Genomic DNA, 23,773 nt, shown 5'->3' with positions numbered 1-23,773 from the left:
GCAGTTTCCTGGCTGGCTTGTGGAATGCAACACCTACATTTTTTGCCATTCAACCAATTTGTGATGGATAAAATCAAATCTCACCTTATTTCTTTACTCGTTAAATATCCAGTTTCACTTAACTTCACAGTAAAAATAAGAATTGGATCATAAAATTGTCCAGTGAAATTCTACAATATACACTGTGAAAGCATTTAACTTTTGTCTTGCTTTTATTTAAAATGCTTAAACATTATTTAAATTAAATGTTTACATATATGCACATACATACATAGCAAAAAAAAAAAAAAAAAAAGATTTGAAAAATGTCATTTAAAAATAAGAAAATTGTGTATATAAAGTGCATATTTAAGCATTTGTTGTTGTATTTATGATTAGAACAAGATTTTAAAGATCTTATTATTGCATAATTTGCTTGTCTAGTAAATTAATATGGATAATATGGATATATATTATTATTTTTTCATCCAAATTCTATTTTTCCAGTGTTACAGATTTTTTAATAGGATTCTTCCTTTGGGTTTAGGTGTTAGACTTTGGGTTTATGCTGGATTATGTTTGATAAATTAAAAAAATAAATGCATTCTGATGATAAACACCTACTTTTTTGTTGCCATTCAACCAATTTCTGATGGATAAAATCAAATCTCACCTTGTTGTTTTAATTTGTTTTACTAGTTAAATATCCAGTCTCACTTAACTTCACAGTAAAATTTGGATCATAAAGTTGTCTAGTGGAATTCTAAAATCTACACCAAAAAACACAGTATTTTTGACTTGCTTTTATTTAAAATGTTTAAACAAACTTCAAATAAAATGTTTGCCTATGTTATGTAGCAAAAAATGTTTTTACAGTGCATATTTTTTAACTTTAATTGAATTACCTCATTGGTAAATTGTTGTTTTTCTTGGCTTGAGCATTTGTTGCTTTATTTAAGACTAAAACAAGATTTAAAAAAAAATATTATTCATTCATTTTCTTGTCGGCTTAGTACCTTTATTAATCCGGGGTCGCCACAGCGAAATGAACCGCCAACTTATCCAGCAAGTTTTTACGCAGCGGATGCCCTTCCTGCTGCAACCCATCTCTGGGAAACATCCACACACACATTCACACACACACTCATACACAACGGACAATTTAGCCTACCCAATTCACCTGCACCGCATGTCTTTGGACTGTGGGGGAAACAGGAGCACCTGGAAGAAACCCACGCGAAGGCAGGGAGAACATACAAACTCCACACAGAAACGCCAACTGAGCCGAGGTTCGAACCAGCGACCCAGCGACCTTCTTGCTATGAGGCGACAGCACTACCTACTGTGCCACTGACTCGCCTTTTGAAAATATTAATAAGATATAATTTTGCATGTCTAGTAAATTTATAACATGGATATACAGTATATTAGGGCTGCACAATATATTGTTTCATGCACTGATATTGCAATGTGTGTTACAGCAAGTCATATTGCAGGATTATATTATTTATTAAAGACTAAAAAATAAAGATATTATTAAAGATTTTTTTATACAATAATAATTTATTTAATGATGACCATGTTTTTTTAATGCTGATTTTCAAGTTCTGTACTTGAATACTGTTAGAAACCCCAGCAAACCATAAAGCACCGTTTAATTCACTTTTATTTTTGCTCTGTCATATTTATACAGTATATGCTTTTAGTATATTATATTTTATGCAGATGCACAGATGCATAGAAATAAAACTGAATAATTTTTTTCCAAATAGAGCTATGTAAATCATTCTGTATAATTATATTAATATTGTAATATAAGTCGCAGCAAAACAAAATATTGCAATGTCATTTTTTTTTCAATATCAAATATATATATATATATATATATATATATATATATATATATTTTCACAACATTTTTTTCTGTGTTACAGATTCTTTATTTAGGTTAAGGTTGGAAACACTGTGTAAAAACAAGCAAGCTCTACTTGTATACACTTTTTTTCCAACATAAACTTTCTTTAAAATAATAAAAAAAATGAACAAATGTTTTAAGTTTTAAAAACTATAATAAACAAAATCTATGCCCAACAATCTGTCCAGGCCGTTGTCCGCAGCAGTTAATAAATGGAGAACTTTTAGAGTGTTATTGTAAGGAAAATAATTAAACCATTATGATAAATAAATAAAAAAAAAACATTTTTAAATAAAAAGTTTACATTTTTATTGAGATGGATTGTTGGTGATTGTATGCATTTTGGCCAGATTTGGTAGCAATACATGAACAAAAGAAAATTAAGACCTGTTTAAAAGATTTACGACCTACAACACAATGTGTCTGGAAATTGAAGACTTTTTAAGGCCTAAAATTTGGATTTTGAGATTTAAGACATTTTAAGACCCTGCAGAAGACCCCTGAAATTAAGAAAAAAAGCTTTATAACGATAAAAATATTTTATTTCACCTTAATATAACTGTAACACATGCTAAAACATAGCAAGCTGCTGGCGAACAATTTGAGGTTCATCTCAGGTGCAGTTGGCAAAAGGTCCATGTGGACCGGGTTCAGCCGTCAAAACGTTACAGTGAAACTGATCACACTTTTTTCTTTTTCCTCACGTCTTCCAAACCCAGACAAGCTGCTCCTCCCTTAACGCCTGAGGTAGTGAACAAGTCGAGACTGAGAGGGCTGTGGTACACGGTTAGTTGTAATGTCTGTGTAGGACGGACGCCTCTGAAGACACACAAGCCTGAAGTGTTATGATGAGACCATTTCTCAGTCACTGTTTGAAGAAGCTGATGTGTAGAACAAGATAGTGGGGCAGAAGTTCACAGATAGCCCACAGGTCATGCTGAGGATATAAATGTGTCACGTCTTGGCAGGTACCGGCACTATCCACACTCCAGTCCAAAAAAACACCAGCCAGGAGGCAGCTGTAACTCTAACATTTCCTGAAAATAGAGCTCACAGTCTGATCTTATGGAACAAGAGGACTTTAAAGAGATGTCTTCAAGAGTTCTTTAACTACATAATAGAGCGCCACGGTTGAACATCTGAATGAGGAGGGCAAGATCAGAATCTGATGAATCCTAATTAGGCTGAAAAAAGAAAAATGACATCATTTGGTGTTCCACCTCAATACTGACCAGCCTTTTTAATAGCTTGTAATCAATCATTATGCCAAATTATTACCTAGCATTGTTTGATCTTTTAAGTCAACATGTTTTTTTTAAAGCACAGCTTTTGTATTTTTTTATTTGTTTTTTCAATTAAAAGTGTAAATTCAAGCCAGTTCATCTAAAAACAAACATAAATCAGACACTTGAATCAAAATGTGAAATAAAGATGTGATAAAAAGATTTTAATCAATCTTTGGCATCACAAAGCACTCGGAAATTCTTGATTTTGATTGGTCAATGTCACCACCTATTGGTTGTTGTTGTTTTTTGGTCACACTTTATTTTGATGGACCGTTTGTTGAATATAAAGTTACATTGCATCTACATGCCAACTAATTCTCATTAGATTACAAGTAGACTGTTGGTTGGTATTAGGGTTAGTGTAAGTTGACATGTACTTGCAGTTTTTTATAGTCAGTTAAATGTCTGTTGAAGAAGCAGTATCAACAGATATTAAGCAGACAGTCTACTAATACTCAAATGGACGATCAAAATAAGGTGTTAACATTTTTTAAATTGTATTGAAAAAAAATTATAACACAGGTTTATCGAGGTAAGTAAAGTCAGTGGTTCATAACTGCAAGAAACTGCCAATAAAATTAGACTTAAATTAATATTTTGCATGCGATTATTTAGTTATGTATCATGTAGCAGAAAAATGTGGGATAATGTACATCCACCTGACTGCTATTGCTAAAATAAAGCCCTTCAGAGTTATACAAGGCTGTTCTAATTTGCAACAGAAATGTATATACATTATATTTGTAGGCCAGCCATTTTTGACCAAACTATAAAAAATAATGTAATATTTCGTGATTTGATTTTTCCCCATTTATTTATGCTTTTGAATTCCATTATGAGACCTTGATCTTTCTTTTAACAGCTTTTAACCTTGATAAAAGAGTTGGGTCGATAGACAATGCCATAACCAATCGCCAATAGACATCACAATGCTAAGCTGGCATCGTGACCCTCTGCCTCGCCCCTGTCACAGCAGCAACTCGCTCGTGAAAAATACACACTTAGGCCCCATTTACATTAATACGTTTTAAAATGGCATTTTAGAACAAAAATAATCCACAAATATCTCCATCGCCACAATACCGCTGAAAACACATATCACTGGACCACACACACACACACACACACACACACACACACACACACACACACACACACACACACACACACACACACACACACACACACACACACACACACACACACACACACACACACACACACACACACACACACACACACACACACACACACACACACACTCTGGCATGTGCTGCAGCATATGCGCACATTTGAGCTCCAGGCATTCAGCGGGTGCTTTGAGCACAAAACCCCAGAGAGTAGTGAACATCAAACAGTTTATCAAGCATGTACCGTTGGATGGCGTCTCACTATAGTTGTTAAACGTGATATTTAATTAATTTAGTCTCTCTCTAACGACTCTTTGGTCTTTTGAATTTATCAGGTAACGCGTCACAGCGTCAGTACACTGCTTTAATCTTTCACTTAACACATGTGCTTAGTATTTTAGCGAAAATCTCAGATACTGTTGGTTGGTTCCTGTTGGTTGTGCACTTTTTTTACCAACCAAGTTTGTCCATGCCATTATAAAGACACAGATAGCTCTGCCTATTCATGCCTGAGGAAAAAGTGACTGACAGGTGGTCATTTATGTGTAACTTCTCTTTATTTATTTATGATTTGGTTGTGGGTAAAACAAAGACCATGCTGGTCAGGTAAGTTGAAACGGTAGGCTAAAAATAATGAATTCGATATGAATTAATTATTCATAAATGATTAATACACTACCTCCTACGACGACGATGCCATCGTCCAATGCGCTGTTTTACATTTAGGTCAGCATCACCCAACCCAACTTGAAATTTATTATTATTATTATTTTTTTAAAAACATTTTTAATACTTTAAAGAAATATATTGTACAAAAAATTTTACAAAAACCTTGTAATGGTGTACTGCCTATTTTACAGATTTATTTCTCTATATATAATTTTTTACATTTTTTAAAACTATTTCTATGTCACTAAAAGTCACTTTGTTAAATTGCAGAGTTGAATATTCAGCATCAAAAGTCGACAGAGCAGAGATTAAGGTGCCACAATGCAATTCACCCCGTAAATAATTGGACAATACTTCTTTTTTACCATTTATTTTAACAGAATACAGAAACTGTTAAATAACCGATTATATATATATATTTTTTTTTTACAGTGCAGGGACACCACATGTATAACAAGATGGAAAAAATGATAAAATAACCTAAATAACCAGAACATTAAGTGATCATTCATTCAAAAATTCCCCAAGAATGAAACCCTTTGGCATTGTTATCGCCATGCTCTACAAGTATATAGACTCTCACACCAAATGAATTCTGATTGGCTAATGCTGTGATTGACTATCATGAAGAATCCCATTGAGCGCTTTTGTTTCACTTGAGTCCCTAAATGGAGTGCTCTTGAACACACAGAGGACGTCAGACAGTGTTAAATAAAGCAGACCCGTCTGTGTCCCCGTGTGCTTCACTTTCCATTGGGAGAGGAAATGACCATGCGAATGAATCAGAGCCTGCGTTCCACAAGGGTGTGTTCTGCGCAAATTGCGGGGGGATGGTTGCTTCTTCTGGAGATTTGATGGCAAGCAGGCTACAACTATTGCTGCACATTCATTTTGTCTAGACTGTAGTCAACAGAGAAGAAAAAGAAAAAAAATGTGCCTTGCCTGAATGAAAGTGGGATGTTTCTGTTATGAGAGTGTATGCTATTTAGATTTGTTTGACGTGTGAATGGAGAGGATTACAGATTGCCTCCATTAAAATGTATGTAGCTGGGTGCCAAAAACTTAAAGTAACAGTTCTGTCATCATCTAATCACCTTCATGCTTCTCCAAACTAAGGAAATGTTGAGCAGAATGTTTAAATACAAACAAACTGAATGATTTCAAGGAACTATCAAGACGTAAGAATAAGAAAAAGCAAAACAAAGTTATCATAGAAGTTGTTAAATTGTTAATAAATAACTTTTTAAAATAAAAACATTCTAAACTACGATGCATTTTAAGGATGACATACTAAACAGGTTAATTGTGTGTTTTGTACCCGATTAAGGTGTCCATTTCGTTTTCTTGAAAAGATTTTGTGGCAAAATGCCAAAAGGAATCAGAATATTTGGTAATAAGTTGGGCCAGAGAGAATTTGTAGACATTTTTTTGCTATTTCTGCACAGAATTTTGTAAAATGAGGATCATAACTAAAGAATATCATAACTAAAAACTTAATATGTAAAATAAAAAAATAATAGCTTTTAACTTTTGTTTAATGTTTATAATGCAAATAAAATTAGATCCACTTATTTAGTAAACAAAGCAACTCTCTCATATAATATACAGTGGTCCCTCGTTCATCGCAGGAGTTACGTTCAAAAAAAAAAAAAAACCTGCAATAGGTCAAATCCGTGAAGTAGTCCGCTTTATTTTTTACAATTATTACAGATGTTTTAAGGCTGTAAAACCAAACCCTTCATTACACACTTTATACACTTTTCTCAGAGAGGCATTAACACGTCTCTCTTGTTTAAACACTCTCAAAGTTCAAACTTTCGTAAAAAAAAAAAAAAAAAAAAGTATAGTATTACAGAATGAAACCAGATCAAAACCTGTTGTCGCAAACATTCATCGCTGTCAGCAAAAGATTCATAAAGCTAATTAGCTTTTGTGCGGTTAATGTTGGCATCCAGCTTAAAGTTCTTTTTCCTGAAGTCACAGACCAACAAAACTAGCTGACTCCATCCTTAAAGAAGGTCGCGCACACCGTATGTGTCATGCACATGACAGATGGAAGTAGCATACAGCGGACAAGCATTCAAATGTGATTTAAAATCCAGGCATCCAGTGTGCAACCCACTTTACGATGTTCTTGCTGTGGACAGTTACAAACCTTTTTGAATCCTTGTTGGAACTCGCACAGCTAGCAATCGAAGATTTATGCTAATTTGGAAAGCTGAACGCATTCTGCACTGTACAGGAGATGCAGAGGAGACTGATTGATAAAGATCTACAGCCAATCAGGATGCAGAACACAATGCGCCGTAATAAAATTGCACTTAAAAATGTGAAAAGGTGAACCGCGTTATGGAGACGGACCACTTTATCTACTAAATGACATTCATTCATTCATCCATTCATTTTCTTGTCGGCTTAGTCCCTTTATTAATCTGGGGTCGCCACAGCGGATTGAACCGCCAACTTATCCAGCACGTTTTTACGTAGCGGATGCCCTTCCAACTGCAACCCATCTCTGGGAAACATCCACAAACACTCATTCACTACGGACAATTTAGCCAACCCATTTCACCTGTACCGTATGTCTTTGGACTATGGGGGAAACTGGAGCACCTGGAGGAAACCCACGCAAACACGGGGAGAACATGCAAACTCCACACAGAAACGCCAACTGAGCCGAGGATCGAACCAGCGACCTTCTTGCTGTGAGGTAACAGTACTACCTACTGCGCCCCTGCTTCTCCCCTACTAAATGACATAAAATATTATTTTACAAATGGTAGTGGTAAATGGTACAAATCTGATGCACCGTGCACATGAGAGTTGGAAGTAACACACATCGGACGTTCACATTCGCATGTGAATTAAAATAAATCTATTCAGATGGCGCTCTGTGGCATGGCAGAAATATGAACAGTGTCCTGAGTCGTAGCTGGGCACCAGTGCTGGTGTGTGTACTTTGATATAAACATATGTTTACAATTCTAAAATGCTTGGCGTGGTGTGGCACATCTGGTGTGTGACCCTTTTTACGATGTTCTTGCTGTGGACAGTTACAACCCTTTTTGAATCCTTGTTGGAACTCACACTGCTAGCAACTGAAGATGTAAGCTAATTTGGCAAGCTGAACGCATTCTGCACTGTACCGAAGACACGGAGGAGATTGATTGACAACGATCTACAGCCAATCAGGATGCAGAACACAATGCGCTGTAAAAAAAAAGCTTTATGTCAAATTGCACAAAAAAAATCTGCAAAACTGCGAGGCGAAAGGTGAACTGCGTTACACTGTAGCAAGGGACTACTGTATCTACTAAAAGACAGAAAAATATTACTTTACCAATGGTATTGTAAATAAATCAGATAAATATTTTTGTATTAATCAATAATATAAATTAATATAATCTAAAAACTGAATAAATATAAACTTACACAGATTAAAACAAGTAAATTTTGCTCTTCAGTGATTGCACTTTCAGCAGTGAAAATGAAACCACACTGAACTAAAGTGAACTTCAACTCTGAAAACTGGACCGACACAGTTTCAATTGACTAGAACTTCTATGATAAGCTGCTGACACAATCTACATTGTAAAAGTGCTATAGAAATAAACATGAATTGAATGAATTGAATGGAATTGAATTGAATAGACTCAAAAATGTGCTAAAAATATGTGAAAATCTGCATGCACAGATTCCATGTGGGCCTAGTGGTTAGTTCCCAATATATTGGGAGATATTCCTCATTTTCAAGGTGGTATTTTACAGTAAATTAGCACTAAAAAGAGAAGAATTAACTTGTGTAACTTTTAACTCAACTTTTAAATGAATTCTCACAAAATTGTGTTTGATTTCAAGAAGTTGTGTTAATTATTCTAAAGTCTTTATAGTGCATTTTTTGTAATATTTGTGGTTTGGCCCTTCACTTTTATTGCATTCATTCATGCATTTAAACATCTTTTTGTGTTGCAGTAAAGAAAGAAAGAAAATCCTACAGGTTTACAATTCAATTCAATTCAGCTTTATTTGTATAGCGCTTTTACAATGTAGATTGTGTCAAAGCAGCTTCACATAAATGGTCATAGTAACTGGAACAGTGTGGTTCAGGTTTTAGTGTTTAAGTTCAGTTTAGTTCAGTTCAGTTTAGCTCAGTTCAGTGTGATTTAATCATTACTGAGAGTTCAAACACTGAAGAGCCAATTCATCGATGCGTAGCTCTACCAATCCTGAACCATGCGAGGCAGTGGCGACAGCGGAGAGGGAAAAAAAAACTTCACCTGATGGGAGTGAAGAAAAAAAACCTTGAACTGAGCCGAGGATCGAACCAGCGACCATCTTGCTGAGAGGTAACAGCACTACCTACACGAGTAAATGATGACAGAAATTGAAACCGTTGCTTTAATGCATGCATTTTTCAAAAAAACAGCTCAAATGTTTATTGCACCTTTAATGAGATCTGTGAGCAAGGCCTAAAGTGACTATCTGAACGGCGGGTATCAGATGCATTATGCTTGGCACGGTCTGGCTTCATCTCAGTCTCCCTCATTTATACCATCTCTGTTCGCAGGCCAACCTGCACCCAGCCTGAGTCGTGCTCAGTTTCCAGTAAACGCCTGCAGACTACCAGGCTTGTCCTGTTGCCAACTTTCTGCCATCAGCCTCCTTGAAAGGATAGCCATAAAGACGTCTCTGTTCTTGAGGAGCTGAAAGAAAACAGACTCGCCATACACAAACCACCAAACCCTCTCCCCCATTTGTGGAAAGGGAGGGGAGGGGGGCTGCTTGGCGCAAATGCCTTAAAATTATTATTCGCCTGCAAAAGTGCTATGATTTTGCAAACTGCCAGGAAAGACGTGTTATCTGTATGTGACCATAAGCATATGTTTTTGGTTGTCCTCATGATCAGTGAAGAAGTATAAGGACAGATGGTACAGAAAATGTCATAAATGTTTGCCATAATTGCGACAGTCATTTTTAAGGTCAAATTTATTTGAAATGTATTCTTTTCTTTTTTTTTTTCTTTTTCAAATATTTTCCAAATGATGTTTAACAGAGCAAGGAAATTTTCACAGTATGTCTGATTTTTCTTCTGGTGAAAGTCTTATTTATTTTATTTCAGCTAGAATAAAGGCAGTTATAAGTTTTTAAAAATCATTTTAAGGTCAATAATATTAGTCCCTTAAGCAGTTTTTGTTTTCAATTGTCTACAGAACAAATCATGCGGGGCATTTCAGTGACTGACAATCAATTCATAGGAGGGCCGTATTAACATTTACGAACTAGAAAAAAGTGGACACCTGACATAACTGATGCACAAGAGACAAAAAAATTATATTTCAAGCAATACATTTAAACATTAATAATGCAAATCAGCACGTTTCATGACACACATCAGCTGGTGAAATATATCTGTGGTTGTTGTGTGTATGTCCGAGCAAAAGACACACACGTAGTCATTCTTCCACAATTTATATGCAGTCAAAACTCTAGCTTCTTGTTTCTTGTTGTAAATATTAAAGGTGTAGTTTGAATTGCAATGAAAATCATGTAAATGATAGGCTTATGTTAATGATAGGTAATTATTACTTTGTCCCAACCAATTGTATTGTACATAGATTGTAAATTTGTACATAGTTTTTAAGCAAATTTAATAAGAACGACGAAAATCTATAAAATGAGACCATCAAATGATGATTTGAATCCAGTATTAAGAAAATTATCATATTTGTTATGTGTAAGCCATGAACAAGCCATGTACAAACTGGTATAATAATCAAACAACCCTTGAATATTTACAAATATAGAGCTTTAAAAATAGAGCACTCACAGACATGTATTTAACCGTTTAAATCAGCCAAAGAATTAAAACGCATGTGCATTACTTTCGACTGTACACTAAGAAAATAAAAGTAAATCTAATCTGAATGCAGTACTTTAATTGTCAACTAGGTGACTGGTCAAAACCACAAGTGGCTAGATGCGACTGCACAACAATGTTGTTGGTTCAAAAATATATGTTTTGACTAGCCGAATCTCGTTATATTTTTGACATCAGTTGCAGGCTGAAGGGAGAAAAAGGGTGGGCAGAAAATGGCCCGCGGGTCGGCAGTTTGAGACCCCTGCCTTAATGACTGATTTATACTTTTGCATCAAGCGCACGCATATGGTCCAGCATGGTCGCATACCCTTTGTCTTGTCTGATGCAGATGCTGATGCGCACCTCTCAAAAAATGCGCAAGCTATGTGACTGGTCAGCTTGGTGGCTGTGAAGGGTGTGGGCGGTGCTAGAGTCACGTGCCCGATGGAGTGATTGTTTACAAGTGTCGAGTCCCGTGAAAAAACTCCAGATGGAAACTTTTGTTTTGTGTTTAGCTTATGATTAAAGTTGTTGCACGTCAGCCAGTTCCCGCCTCTGAATGAGCGAATTTGACCTACTTGTACATTAACCCTTTATTGCCCTACCAAGGAAAAAAGTTTTGGATTGGATTTCTTAACTCGTAATTTCGCTAGTTAACGCACTCAGGGCATTTTTTTTCAACACATCCCATAATTTCTAAAATACAAATTGTTGCTATGTTGGTTCATGGTAACATTTTTGTAATGAATACATATACTCTGAAAATCAGAAAAATATAAAGTGTAAGACCAGTTAATTTATATAAAAAAATCTAAATAAAATATTTTTGAATTCTAAATAATCTTTATTTTATTTTTTTTATTTAGCATTTTACAATATAACAAACAGCCCAATTGACAAAACGAATATTCAGCATTAAGTAGCATCAGAGAATACAAATATAAAAACATGTACATCAACAATTCCAGTTTGCATTACTAGAATAAAACAGGAATCGAATAACGACATATGAATGGACAGTGGTCAACAATGGGTATTATATAGGCACAGGTCATGGGTTGATAAAGGGTCCATAGGTATTACAGGATTCTAAATAAAAAACTATATAAAATGTGTTTTAAGTTTTTTTAAGCTATTAAATATTCCAAATTCAGCGTGTCATTATTTAGATATTTAAATATTTAAATATGATACCTCATTCCACCTCAAGTCCACCCCAAAAAAGATTTATTAAAGGAGTCTTGTGATATTTCTTTCCCAAATAATCTTTATTTTTTGAAGTATGCCATAAAATATTTAACATTCTCATTTAATGTCTTTCTGTTTTTTTTTTTTTTTTTTTTTTTTACATTAAGTTAAAATGTGATTGCATAGCAAAACAATATGCAGAAGTATAAATGCCCACCTACATGCAAAAGCAGCCACCATGGGTCAAGTATAAAACAGCCTTACCGTTATGAATATATTATGAATTCTCACATAATTAAAAAGATTTGCAGTGATATTTACAGTGGTTTTGAAGTCTTTCCCGCCATATTTGAAAGACTATGGGAAAGTATGTCAACAACATTAACTCTTAAATACACGTAAACACATATTAACCCGGTTTTGGGTACATTCCCACATTTCTCAGACAGTCCAAATCAACAAGACAGCACGTCAGTGCATAAATAAATCAGGGAAAGTGTTCTGGGTGTTTGAACCCCCAATGATAAGCTATTATTTACAACTTTACCTGTCAGAGGACAAGAAAAAACTCAGGCCCCTACTGACAAGAATGATAACTGAGGTCTTGTTGTTACGCCCTTTCTCTGACAAGACGGTGCTTGAACGGTTAAAGAGACTTTAGTCATAGACAGGGTATGTCATGGCGCATTTAAAGAGCTTCTTCTAAATAGCTACCTGTCATTTTAGCAGTTTTCGTTCGAAGCACCATGGGTGGTACCTGTCCATAGTAACACAATAACTGTGTCTATCTGACATTCTTTTAGTGTCTGTTATTAAAAAAGTGTCAGTAACTGATCCAGTAATGAGAAAATAACATTGTATCATGAAGGTGTTGTTACTGCCTTGCAGATTTCATCGACAATGATCAATGTTTACAAATTGTTTATGCTACAAGATGCTTTTTGCAAGATTGATTTTTTCCCAACCATTTCATTCCACACCAAAACTTCTGGGTTGTTTCAACTCAAATCTGAATTACAATTTTGTTTTATTAACTGTTAAATTGCCTGTTCATATCTGAACCAAAGTTGAATCGAAATAACTAATTTTAACTGCTTTTCATTGTCTATGCCTAATTCATTTAGTTGTGCAAATTTACAGCACACTGTACAAAATACTAAAGCATTCAAATTTAAAAAAGAAACACAAAATAAATACATTTCTAGATTTTACAGTAATCTACTGTATTTCATTGGTGTATAGTGAAACATTATTTCTATCTATCTGCACATCATAACTTTGTTGCACAGACAACAACAAGCAGGAATACAGCACTAATATATAGAAGGTGCCCATTTCTAAACTCTAGGCAGCACACATCAAATTAAAATGATTGCAATAAACATTATTTATCAAAATAAGACGTAACATAAAACTCTAATGTACATAACTAATAAAACAGAATCATAGTAATAAGAACAAAAAAGGCATGAAAAGTCACGTGTAGGAAATTCTGGGAAAGTCAAATTACACTGAGTCACCGTACATATTAATGAGGCTTACTGTTAACCAGGTAATGGATTTTTACTGTAGCATTTTTCATTTTTTTACTACTGAAATCATGGCCATTTTGTACTGTACATAGTAATCTGCTGATATTCCAACATAGCATTAAGATGTGATTTACAGTAAGTGGTAGACAGCAGATAGGCTGGTCTGAGCATTTCAGAAGTCACACGTTAACAAAAAAAAAAAAAAAACACCTCTTGAAAAAGCTAGCATGGTCTGACACGTTTCTATTTTTGCTGTGACATTTGAATGGCAGGCTTAGAATTTTGTGCAAGCAACATCAAATTGTATAACATGATTTTGCACTGTAGACAATCAAAACAAAAAATGCTTAAGGGGGCTAATAATATTGACTAGGGCAGTAACTAATGCTTATTTTACTAATCGATTAATCTGTCAATTATTTCTTAGATTTATCGATGAATCAAATAAAAAAAGACATGAAAATCATTCATTTCCAACCCTTTACTGTCATAATAATAATAATAATAATAATAATAATAATAATAATAACAATAAAGTAAAAACTAAGAAGTTTTGTCCTGTTTTCAATTCAAATATATAAAAAATCTTAAATCAGGATACATACTAGACACATGAAATAGCATAAGAAATTATGTTTTGTTTTCTGAAAAAAAAAACTCAAAATAAAGTGATTGTTTGCTTAAAACAAGCTAAATGAATTGCCGATGGGGACAGAAAAATATAATCTTAATGAGATAATCTCAAACAGAAGTTAAGCATCACTTAATTTACGCATGCCATTTTTCTTGTCTGTTCTTGATTTAAGATTTTTTTTTTTTTTTACATATTTGGACTGGAAATGAAATAATATTACTAAGAAAGAAAAGATTTTTGCAGAGCAGCTGATTTATTACTGTTGTTACCCTTTTGCTGTTGGGTTTAAAATATTATGGAACCAGGAGTCAGTGTTGCTAGGCGACCATTATTTTAGACTGTTCACCCTTAATGTTTCCGTAGCGACGCGTCATGCTTGTTACCTGACACACCGCAGCCACAATAGCGCTGTATGACAGATGTGTCCCTTTAATTAGGTTTTTTTCCCGTTTTCATTCAACACATTCACACACTTGCTCATCATGTCATCAGCTACCTAATATTCCAATTCACATAAACGTGTAAGTGATCGATGACGGCCACGCGTTTGCCTCATTCATAAAAGTGGAACATGCAGGATTCGGCACGTAAATTAATAATTACTCCAAAAATACATGCAATAAGTGGCTGGTGAACTTAGCGAAGAATCGATTCAACTTTATAGTTGCTTTCACTACGTATATCAGATATGAATACACATAGGCAAATTATGTTTGAATGGATTGTTAGACTTCCTTGTGTGTTTTACAAACTCTAAATGTATTGTTTGACTAGTACTTGTGCGTATTTACACGTCTAAAACAAAATAAGCATTAGGCAGTTAAAAAGATGCATAATTGTGATGATATGACACGTCTTTCTCTGGCTCAGCGTGCCATAGCTCAGTTTGAATTTTTCAGTTGTCGCTGAAAGGGTTAACAAGCTAAAGCTAACTTATCATGCTTGTCAAGCTGGATAACGAGTAAAACACCAGCACCAGCGACTTTACGGTCCTCACTTCAAAACGGAACAACAGTAGAATTCTGTAGTGATTCACCCTGCTGTTGAACTCCCTTCCTCCTCATTCCTGTCTATGGAGCGCTAAAAATGCTTTTATTCAAGCCAAAATAACACAAATAAGACTTTCTCCAGATGAAAAAATATTATAGGAAATACTGTGAAAAATTCTCTGTTAAACATCATTTGTGAAAAATTTGAAAAAGATAAAATATATATTGTTGATGATCATGTGCATAACAATGAACCCAGAATGTGTCTGTAAACATAAAGCACACTTTTTGTGAAGTTCATAAATGTTCATATTTTTATCCAACATGCTTCTTTTCCACTTACTGCGGAAATATCTAGAATATGCATATTCCCTAGTGACTCCAGAGTGAATATCAGCATGACATATCTTAATATTGCTTCTAGTCAGGTGCTCTGATTTAGATGAATCACTTCTTATCCCGCCGAGACTGCAGCTAACTACCAGCCGTGGGAACCTTTTCCAAACTTTATGCAGGCTCTCTGGTCGCTTGCGTTTGGTGCAGTATTACTGAATGTTCATGCATTAGCACCAAAATGCAAACCTAAAAAAAAGGCACGAGTGTCAAGTCTAATTTACTATTACATTAACCATAAGAATATGTGCAAAGCTTTTTTCTCACTGTATAGAAAGACTAATTAGAACGAACAACTTCTGTTAGTACAGTGGTCTGAAAAAAACACAACAAAACAAAAAAACGTGTGGTTCTCCATAGCAATGCAACGCAATCTGAAACCGTTTTTTTTTCCACAAAGAAAAATGCATGCTGCTGAGAGAAAAAGGGAGGATGTGTTTTTCTCATTCACTCTGCTGTCAGATAGATTCCCAGAAAGGAAAGCTAGAATCTGCTAATTGCTCTGTTTACATGCTGAAATACTCTACAAACATTTAGACATTCATCTTCAAGCTTTGTCAACTGACTTCTATTTATGCGCTTGGGGAGAGAATTGATTGCTGTGGAAGTTGTTTTTTGGTGCATTTCTACATATTTGAAGTGACAGAAACCATTGGTTTAATTTTCAGATCACAAAGCATCATGTTTACCACTGTTATAAAACAGTTTAATAGATAACGTTTAAACTAAGTAACTTAGACTCAATAAAATGACTTTTGCTGCCTGTTCAAACCACTTATTTAAAATGAAACTAGGGATGTAACGATTTACTTGACTCAAAATTCTATACGATTCATGATACTTATCTCACGATTCACAATTTATTCATTCATTCATTTCCTTTTCGGCTTAGTCCCTTTATTACTCCGAGGTCACCACAGCGGAATGAACCACCAACTTATCCAGCACATGTTTTATGCAGCGGATGCCCTTCCAGCTGCAACCCATCTCTGGAAAACATCCATTCACATTCATACACTATGGCCAATTTAGCCTACCCAATTTACCTGTGCCGCATGCCTTTGGACTGTGGGGGAAACCAGAGCACCCAGAGGAAGCCCACATGAACACAGGGAGAACATGCAAACTCCACACAGAAATGGCAACAGACCCAGCCGAGGCTCGAACCAATGACCTTCTAGCTTTAAGGCGACAGCACTACCTATTGTGCCACTGTGTCGCCCGATTCACAATTTAGTCACAATATTTTTAAACAAAATTATGCAACCAATTTAAGTCCTTTCATTTTATCTAAATTTTTTTTCTTTTTTTACAAAATGAAATATTTTCTGCAATAACTAAATTGTAATTTCAAAACAAAATCCAAACAAAAAAGTGAATCATACAAACTACTGTATACAAGACTCTTTAAAATAAACAAACTAAAACTGTGACTGTGCTGGGGTTTGACAATATTTTAAATAAATATCAGCATATCTACGTATGTTTTCTGGCACAAGCTAAGATCTTTAATAAACAAACAATTTCACTGGGGACTGGGATGGCTGGTGCAGAGAGGAAAGCCTTTCCTAAACCAGAGAGCAGTGTGTACAGAGTTGGTCTGCTCCTAGGGACTGGCCACTGGCATCAAATACTGATTATAATATTTGATATAATAAGCTAATTATTCAAATATGCATAAACTAAATTGAAAAAAAGCAATCAAGGGTAAAAATGAACAATCTAATACCTGGTTCTGTGACAGCACAGCGTTCTCTTTCAGTCAACACTGATGTGATGTGTGATATTCGTAGCACTTTTTGTAGCACAAGAGTAAAAGCTTTTTGTGCGTAGACGTTTACCCCACCACATCTTGCTCGACGCTAATGTGCAAGTAAAGAGAGTTATTTTTTGAAATTGCCCTCATTCACAATGCTTTTGGATTAAACTTTCTTTGGTTATCCATCACAAAATACCACCAGGATTCTTGTTATCTTTTAAGGAAATCCTGTAGTGTTTTTTCAATACCCCTGATGATAAAAGTAAGGAATATTTTATTATTAATCTCCTTTTAATTCTTGTAAAAGTCCATATACACTACTGTAAATCCTCTCAACGTATATCTTGTTTTATTGTTTTTCAAAAGGAACTTTAACAGTACATTGGAACTATTGTGTCCTCTAAAATCATTAAAAATCTCTTTTAGAACTGTTAACTTATTTTCCTTTTTTAATTTACGTAACACATGATTTTATATTATTTGATGTTTGCTTTTTTGTTTATTTTGTCTCTCATATTTGCTTATTTGATGCTTTACTTCTCTGTAAAACTCATGCACAGTCTACATAACAAATTTGTAGTCTGCTGTTATTGTTACCCTGACATTAAAAAAATAAAATAAAAGTAAAGTGAGTTTGTGCCGATAAACAGCGCCCCCTCTGTTCAAAACGTGTATCGCAATTTATTTAACATTTGTACCGGTTTGAATCGTCACATATTTTAATCGTTTTCAACCAACTCATGATGAATTGCTACATCCCTAGCTGAAACGACTCAATGCTAATATTTTAGGGGGGACAACTGAATTGTTTGATGTTTAATCCACTTAAACTTGTAAAAAAATAAAGTTAGCCTAACTGATTGGTGCTTGGACAACATGAAGGAATTGTGTGGAACTTGAATGAATCAGTTAAATCATGAAGGAATCAATGACTCAGCTGTACGGTCATTTAGATTCACTGTTCGGACTGCCAATTCGAAACTGCAAGCATATACTGAATAACTCCATGTAGGCCGTGTCAGTCAGCATTGCCAATTGTTTTTAATTTAAGAAAGCTAAACTTTGCTCAAAGTCACAGTAAACGTCGCTAGATGACGTCATATGCAAATTTGCATATAACTGACGTACCCACAGAACTTGGGTCCAAAGGTCACAGATTTGTCACTATTTTGAAATAAAGTCAGTAAAGCTGTCTGAAAAGTAGCTAAATCGACCAACAAAGTTTGTTTATTTATTAAGAATTAATTGCGTAGCATGTTCACAAACAACCTCCCCCAGGTCCTACTGCCTACACTTAGGTATGAGTGATTTACATGGGGGTGCTGTAAGACTTTAGTAGAACAAAAATTAAGATATTTCAGTCATCATGAAGTGTTATGAATCAGGCTGGTAGAGGATGTGTGAATGGTTCGAGAGGCCAAAAAATCTCCAAGTATCACAGCTGAGAAATACAGAAGTTTGTTTGGTCTCTTGGGGTTAGAAAGTCTATAAAATAGAAATCTTACATCCCTACCATCACCACAAACCATATAGAGAAAAAAGTCTCTACCCTCTCCAGAAACAAACTAAAGCATCTTTAGTTTTATAAAAATTTTTTGATCAACATATTAAACAATAAAAAAATTTTCTCCATCACCTTTTTTGCTCATTTTTTTCAAGGGTGCCAATATAAGTGGCGATGAAAAATGTCTACACTAAATGGGAACACCTATGCATGTACCATGAATCATTCTTTGGGCTCTCTTAATCAAACTCTTGCTTTAAGACAACGCTGTGCTTAATTTGCTGTGCAACATACATGTAATTAGGCGAGTTGGGTGCAGGCAGTGAAAAGGACAGCTAAATCAAGGTCTTGATGAATTAGGGGGCCCTCTGTCAAGGCCAAGTCACATTAATCAAAGGAGACAGAGAACTGAGAGAGAAGGCAGGATTTCTCCTCTTCTGGCTGTTTCTGTTCTTGTGATAAATTGATCCAGTATTGCTGCACTGACAGTATGTATTTACATCCAATCTCTGATTTTAAAATGCAAATGCACTGGCTGGTTCCCCAGTTAAATCCATGCATATATGAAAATTATCCAACTATGTAAGTATAATTTATAATTTGTCTTGATTTTATTTCAGTTGTAGTTGTTATTAGTGAGTCAAGTTAAAAATAATTTTGGTTAAGAAATATTTTTATTTCAAGTTTACATTTATTTTAAATTAAACAAAATATATATTTATAAAAATGGCATTGGCAAAGGTATTGCTGTATTTTGCAAATTGGTCTGTTTTTATATGTTATGGAATTAGTTTTTATCTTTATTTCTTTTGAATTGGACTTTGAGTCTGTGATAAAGTTTGATATGCGTGTATAAGTTTGTGAATTGTAAGTTTATATATATATATAACTTACAAGTCATCTTCTGCTAGGTATTTCAGTAATTAAATGTAAATAGAAGACAGTCATAATTTGGTATTATTGGTAAACGAATACAGTTCGAATCAGCTTTGGGACAACACGGTGGCTCAGTGGTTAGCACTGTTAAGAAGCAAGAAGGTTGCTAGTTCGAGTCCCGGCTGAGCCAGTAGGCATTCCTGTGTAGTTCTCCCCATGGGTTTCCTCCACAGCAAAAAGACATGCGATATAGATGAATTAAATAAATTAAATTGGCTGTAGTGTATGTGTGTGAATGAGTGTGTATGGATATTTCCCAGTACTGGGTTGTGGCTGGAAGGACATCCGCTGTGTAAAACATGCTGGATAAGTCGATTTATTCTGCTGTGGTGACCCCTGATGAATAAAGAGACTGAGCCCAAGGAAAATGAATAAATGAATCTGTTTTCATTTTTGTAATGTAACTCTTTTATATTATGTGCCTAATATCTTGTTAGTTTTTATTGACATTATTTAATTTTTTATGTTTCTTTATTCCCCACTGAAAAAAACGATTCAAAGATGATTCCTTGGATTTACTCAATTTTTTTTTTACGTTAAGTGGTTGTAAACAATTTATTTGTGTTGAATTTAAACAAACAAATTAAGTTAAACATTATTAAACTTAATTTGTTTGTTTAAATGTAACACAAATAAATAGTTTGCAACAGTTCTGCATGCAACACTTTTTTCAGTGTAGATGATATTAAATTAGTGTAGATCATTAATTTCAGATAACGAATCGAAATCAATATCGAGAAAAAATACATTTGCTTAAATGACTTAAAATGATGCCTGCTAAATTTGACTTATTGATCAATTGATTAGTTGGTCTATTCACCCAAAAATGAAAATATACACACCATTTACTCAACATCAAGTTGGCCTAAACCAGGGGTGTCCAAACTTGGTCCTAGACGGCCAGTGTCCTGGAGATTTCAGCTCCAACTTGCCTCAGCACTTCTGCAAGGTTGTTTCTAGAAAGCCTGGTAGGAGCTTATTAGCTTGCTCAGGTGTGTCTGATTGGGGTTGGAACTAAACTTTTTTCAGGACACCGGCCCTCCAGGACCAAGTGTGGACACCCGTGCCCTAAACCTACAATGTGAACTTCTTTTTTTTAACACAAATTTAAAAAAATACACTTCCATAGTAGGAACACATGTGTACTATAACTGTTTACCAGCATTTTTCATTTTAGAGTGAACAATGCATATGCATGTTTTTTTGTTCCTCCCTTATTATTGTTTCCAGGTTTAAGTATTGCAAGTTGCCAAAACTGTTTCAGTTTCGATCAGACTCACAGAGCTGTCCAAAACTATGAAATATTACAAGGACGAGAGATGCTAACATTGTGTCAGCTTAGTGCTAAACAGCTGTTCTGTGTGTGATATTGAGTTATTGGCATTTGTTTTTCTCTCTCTCTTTGCTCTCCATGTGTTGCACATCTTTCAGACAGAAGACAAACACTGACCACATACTCTTTAAACCGAAGATGAGTCAACAGGACCGGATTTATAATAATAATCATTCCATCAGTGCAGACGGAGGAAAATGAATGTGGAAGCGCCTGATAAACTTACCCATGCATGGGGTGCAGAGGGTGCGGCTCGTAGTGGTACCTTCCTTCATGATGCCGCATGTCGATCGGGATTGGTGTGTGGAAGGTGGAGAACAGATGAGGAGCTGTGGATGAGAGAGAAAAACAAACGAATGTAAGGACAGAGAATAAAATAAACACAAGAGGGCATCAAATTAGGAAATAAAAAAATATATATATATAAATTAAAAATTCTGAAATAAAATAAAAAAAAGAGTTAAACAGATTTATACAATAATAAAAATATTAACTTTTGTATTTTATTTCAGTTATATATTATTTTAAATGAAATGAAATTATAAAATAATTATTCTACAAAAAAGTGTTTGGTATTTAGTTTTGTATTTTAATAGAACTAAAGCAAGTGTTAATTTAATAAAATAAAAAAGATTGTTAGATATTTCCGAAATAGTTTATTTAAAGAAAATAAAATGATCAGAAGAAATTTAAATGAAATAAAATGAAATTACAAAACAATTAATAAACAAAAAAATATTTGCTTTGTATTCAATTTGATATTTTATTTTAACTAATGTCTTATTTTACTCAAATAAAATAAATAAAAATCAAAACAAACAAAACAAAACAAAAAATAAGCAAGGCTGAATAAAGATCAGAACTAAAACAACATGTATAACAGAAGTAAGGCAGATTTATAAAATTGTTAAATTGTTAGATGTTTCTAAAATATTTTATTTAAAGAATATTAAATGACCAGAAGGAATTTAAATAAAATAAAATTGTATTACAATTAAAATAAAACAATTATTCTACAAAAGAATTGTTTGCTATGCAAATGTCTGTTTTAATATAACTATAAGTCAGTGTTAATTTAGTACTGTTAAGATAATATCAATTCTTAATTAAAAAGAATAATTAATTTATCATATTTGTCCCCCATTTTCATTTTTACGTTAAACTTTTTTCTAAATTGTGACATGTTCTGCTATTTTGTCTATCAATTTTATTTTAACTTCATTTATTGCATCAAATTAAACAGAATTTGAGAACTGTTTCGATGCCAAAACAGCATTTATTTTAAAGAGACAAAAAAAACTTTTTACGATGTTAGTTTTAGCTTAAAAAAATCTAACAAAAATCATCAAAACCAGCTCACATAAAACTACAGAAAAAGGGGAATAAAGTGTCTTGGAAGACATTTTTGTTCAAAACTCAAATTCAAATGTTTAAATATTTCACAAAGTGCTTTGCATTTTAAACCCATTATTAGAAAGCAGTGTTGTCAGCTTAGCAATGTGCTAATGCTAAACTAGCATGGGACACAGCGGTCGATTTACTAGATTTACAAAAACGGAGCCACAGTCTGGCCCTCTCATCTCCAGGATAATTGAAAACTTACAGACGGCTCCTCAATATTAGCGGTCCTCCATCTGCAACGAGTGGATTCTCATGATGAGTTTTTATTTGTCTGGGCTAAAAAAAGAGGGCTAAAACACGCTCTTCCTGTCGTAAAAAGGCTGATTGCTTTAAGGAGGTCTTGTTAAAAACCAACATGCTTTCATTAATGACTGGAACCTACTCGAGGTGGTGGTTATAGATCTTTGAGTAAGCACTAAACAGACTACACTGTCTGCTTCTTAAACGCAGATCATTACTATTTGCTCTTAATGAGCTCCTGAGGTTATTTTCGCATGGACTCATCATCTCATCATCTTCTGTGCCCTTTCCTGGCCTGTATTAAAATTCCTGGGCATCACATGCAGGCACAGTGAGTCAGGCGTTTACCGTAGTGTGTTTTCGTTTTAACACAGCATTTTAAAATGAATACGATTCTCATCCACAACAGACATCTTTTCTAAAATGAAGTGAAAATGCCATCCATATTATAATACTGCACATCAGAGTCTATCTTTAGTGCTTTCTATATGTGATCATTAAAAAAACACAAATTATAATCACATAATAACTATTATGCTTTTTCTGAGATAAACTAAAATGTCAAGTTCAAGTTGGCAGCAAATCCTTTCAAATTGACCTGTTTTCAAGATAAAAATCTGAAAATATAAGTAACTAAATAATGAAAAATCTATATTGTATTGTTTTTTTTTTTAAATAGCATTAAATTGTTGAGAGACAACTGACTAAAATTACATATAAGTTGGTGTAAAATCATTTCATTCATCAGTAGAGGAGAATTAAATAATAAGGCAGTCATATGCATACACAACTAATCAATCGAACACCAACTAGGATGTCATTCATTATAAACAACATCATTAAATGTAAAGTATTTTATGTAAAGCTAAACAAATGACGTTTATTCAAAACAAATAAAATTGTTCATATTAGTTCAGCAACCAAATGATACATTGAGAATATTACAGTATATATATACAACCTACATATCCACGCAAAACCATCATTTGGCAGCAAAGACTGTACAATGTGATCCTTTGAGTTGCGCA

At 34.2% G+C, this 23,773-nt stretch overlaps 1 protein-coding gene across 1 annotated transcript in view; it reads right to left on the bottom strand.

The window, feature by feature from the left end:
- Positions 1 to 23,773, bottom strand: part of gli2a (GLI family zinc finger 2a) — a 155,388-nt gene that overhangs the window by 50,860 nt on the left and 80,755 nt on the right. The window contains 1 exon segment of the mRNA NM_130967.1: positions 21,331 to 21,433. Coding sequence (NP_571042.1) covers positions 21,331 to 21,433 — 103 coding nt within the window.

This window comes from Danio rerio, chromosome 9, assembly GCF_049306965.1.
Source record: "Danio rerio strain Tuebingen ecotype United States chromosome 9, GRCz12tu, whole genome shotgun sequence".
In the NCBI taxonomy this organism is placed as follows: domain Eukaryota; kingdom Metazoa; phylum Chordata; class Actinopteri; order Cypriniformes; family Danionidae; genus Danio; species Danio rerio.
The sequence above is the reverse complement of the archived record's forward strand: the minus strand, read 5'-3'. Positions and strand labels throughout refer to the sequence as shown.